This window comes from Uloborus diversus, unplaced genomic scaffold, assembly GCF_026930045.1.
Source record: "Uloborus diversus isolate 005 unplaced genomic scaffold, Udiv.v.3.1 scaffold_985, whole genome shotgun sequence".
Classification (NCBI taxonomy): Eukaryota; Metazoa; Arthropoda; class Arachnida; order Araneae; family Uloboridae; genus Uloborus; species Uloborus diversus.
Window position 1 is genome coordinate 30300 of NW_026559215.1, and position 3591 is coordinate 33890.

The 3591-nt window shown below is 40.8% G+C and overlaps 1 protein-coding gene across 1 annotated transcript; it reads right to left on the reverse strand.

The window, feature by feature from the left end:
* Positions 1-1807: 1807 nt before the first annotated feature.
* On the reverse strand, positions 1808-2171 carry LOC129234082 (uncharacterized; the record flags this gene model as incomplete). The annotated part of the gene is made up of 1 exon (XM_054867973.1): positions 1808-2171. A coding segment is annotated over exon 1 (364 nt), but the record flags the coding sequence as incomplete, so codon positions are not given.
* Positions 2172-3591: the final 1420 nt, after the last annotated feature.

A 3591-nucleotide genomic window follows, 5' to 3' on the forward strand; every position in this document is an offset into this window, starting at 1 on the left:
AAGAAAAAACTCATAAAACTTTAATTTTTCAAAAAAAAAAAAAAAAAAAAATACTGCTCATGCAATGGTCGATCTATCCTAATAACTTAGCATTTATTTTTTGACTCTTCACAGAAAATATTAGAACCCTTTTTGTACTTTTTTTGAATTCAGACACTTGCCCTCCTTTTTAGAATACTTTTTGAAATAGTTTTAAGAACGCTTTTGAGTACTTTTCAGAAAACATATTTGGGTAGCTAGTAAAATTCGGAACACTTTTGGGAATGCATTTGAAATCATTTTTTGAACGCTGACACATGCCACTTTTTTTTTGGGGGGGGGGCGCATATTGTAGCACACTTTTAAAACCCTTTACATTTTTCAGTAGTGTTAGCTATTAATTTTACAGCTATCTCGCGTGGCAGTCGAGCGAGCTAGACCATCCTATTTTGAAGGCATTCGTAATGCATATAATTCATTATAGCCAGTGGTGCCCATCCCCTCAGGGTAAAGGCGCCCCCTTAAATATCGCGAAGACTCTTCCAAATGCAAGAGCCCCCCTTAAAAATGACAAAATACTCCCTAAAACACCCCACTTCTAAAACTTTCAATGGCGCAGTCTACGCCATGATCCCCCCCCCCCCCTTCTTAGGTGGACATCCTTGTTACAGCAAATTTTCTGAGGGATTCTATCGATATCGACTGGTAGCAAGAGAAAGAAACTAAAATTTTGCTTGCAAGAAAGAAAGCTATAATTATATGTGTACTCAAATATATTTCTAATCTGCACTCAAATTAAAGGACGGATACAAGAGCGTCCATATAGCATAGGGGGCTCAACCCTCCTCCTTAGAAATGAGAACTTTCTTGCTTTTAGTGCTTTTTTCTTTGCAAAAATGTATAAAGATTTCTTTTCCAGCTATTAATGAATGTTATTTAAAATATCATGTTTTAATATCTCTAATAATCGGTACTGAAATCGGTTTCTATGGGGAAAATATTCTGCTAAACCATGGGGAAAATTTTTGAGCCCCCCCCCCTTTAAAATTTTGCATATGGGCGCCCTTGGACGGATACAATCGAAAGGTTATGGGGATCATGCCAATCTTCTAAATAGTAGACCATATCAAAAATCCACATTAGGTTCAAATACTTTTTGATAAAATTGTAAACGATTGCAGCAATCTTTTCCATTGCTTTATTACTTTTAGAAATAAATATTTAAAACTTTACTTCCTTTCATTGCTAATAGAGCTAATTAGTAACCTTTATACTGTTGTTCTATAGGTGCTTTATTCCTGGCCCTTTTTGTGCTACTTATTGACAACGAAAAAGTTTTAAATGTTTTTTGCACACAAAATCCTTTATTCTGCAGCATGACCAATAAAATGGTTATCTGTAACCGCACTTGCTCAAATCATACCCTAATCTGTTTTGAAATGTGTGGCCAAGTTTAAATTTAACACATATTCTGAGCGGATCACGTCCTGTACACTTTTTGAACATATTTCAGTACACTTTCCTTTTAACGGAGCACATTTGGGACACATTTTAATCGCATTCAGGTAACAGGAACACCTTTTCTGATTTCAAGTGTTCCAAATGTGAGCTAGGAATTAACAGTAGCGGATTCAGCATGTCACAATTACGAGCCCTCCCCCCCCCCCCGTCAAGAGGATACAAAAATGCCCACATTTATAACTTACGATAAATGTTTTAAAATAGTTCGTAAATATACAAAAGAGCCCATAAAATGCATTGAGACAGCCCTTCAAACTTGTAAATCCGCCACTGGTAATTTACAATGTATTTTAAAAATTTTGCTCACCTGGTAGTCGATGCGCCAGGAACCTGGGGTGCCTCGCCAGCAGCCAGGGGTACAGGGGGTACGATTCCCTTCCGAGGAAAAAAGGGGCCACATGGGGGTTACACGCCCCCGCGGGTATCCCCGCATATCCCCCGGGGTGCTCGTGCTGGTGGTGCGGGTACATGGCGGCTCGGCCACCGCAGAGAGTGTCCAGGAACGCGGCGCTACTAACCGCCGGGAAAGTGGGCACCGGGGCCACGGGGCCCTGCGCCCCTCTGGGGGGACTAAGGCCCCGGCCCATGTCTTCAGAAGGCGAGGGGGAAGATTTGCTGTCCCGAACGCCGCTGTTGCTGCCGCCGACCAGGGCCTCGATGCTGAAACCCATCTTTGGCTTGGACGGCACGGGAACTACTGGTAGCGGTGCCAAAGGCATCATCACTGCCTGCTCAGTAGCCCAGGGAGGTGGTGAAACACAGTTTGTGCTGAGACTCGTGTTACCAATGATATCACTGGGATTGTCCAATAAAGTATGAGGTTTGTGCCGGACAGTAAGCAGAACAGTAAACTTTCAACATATTCACAACTGGCAAAAACTTCTTCGTTTTTTTTTAAATAAAAATAAGAGTTGGCTTTCACATTTTCTTCACTTGTCAATTTCCATTTACTGCTGTTAGTTTTCTGCAGTTGGAGCTTACGTAAAATACTCGTTGACTTGTAGTTGAGAAGCACCAACTGCCCGAAGAGCTGAATGCTTTTTTTTCAATATGTCGAACTTGAACAATATCAGTATGGTTTATTTTCATTAATTTACACACATCTTCATAACTTTTCCGCTGATTTCCAATGCAAATGCGACATTAAACTTTCCAACTAATTCACGATATTTACTTCTGTTGCTGAAGCAAAGACGACAGTTCATCAAGTGGCACCTCTGTTGGACGTCAAAGAATCATCCCACGACAATTTTTTATGTCACATAAATTAGACGAATTAGCCTACAAATTCGTTACTAAGAAAACATATGATGCGAAAAACACACTTGTGCTTGTCCAGTTTGCATCGGTTTAAGGAAGTTAGCTAGGATTGCTATTCAATCGAATCACCTTCTATGAATAAAATTGAAGTTATGTTCTCCCAATCCATTTTGTATAAAATTAGGAAGCAAATGAAATTCGTGTTGATGAAGGTCTGTTTGGATCAATTAAACAAGTGATTAATTTTTCAGAGATACCGTTTTTTACTAATTATATTAATTCTTCTTAAATATAATATTAATTCGGAAAGCCTACACTCGAAAAAATATTTTCACCGAATCGTTTCTTCATTTTTATGCTCCAAAACCTCCATGATTATTTCAATCGAACAGTCATTAACGGGAAAACGACACAGACGATCCGCACTCGAAAAGTGGCAGACACAACGCAAACGATCGCCGGTCACCCCAATTATGAAAGGAGCAACGAAAACTTCCTTTATCGCAGTTGTTTTTGTTCTATTTTTTTTTATTCCATCGACAAGCCCATCGCGCTCAATTACAAACGCTGCGTCAGGCAGCTCAAGCGACCGGGTGAATGTTCCGCGCCAAATTTGGCGCGATGGTGGGCAGGCATTTTGATAAGCTAATTACAGTGGCTAAGAATGTTATTGGAAACGGTAATACCAGACTCGCGATTGGACGATCGGGTGTGAGAACCATTTGTCTGCGGTAAGCGCCCCGCGTGCTCTTCGATTGGCTTAGGGGGAAGTAGGCGGATCCTATCTCGAGCTTGCTCTGTGGCGCCACCTTGTATTTCCTCGGCGGTTGT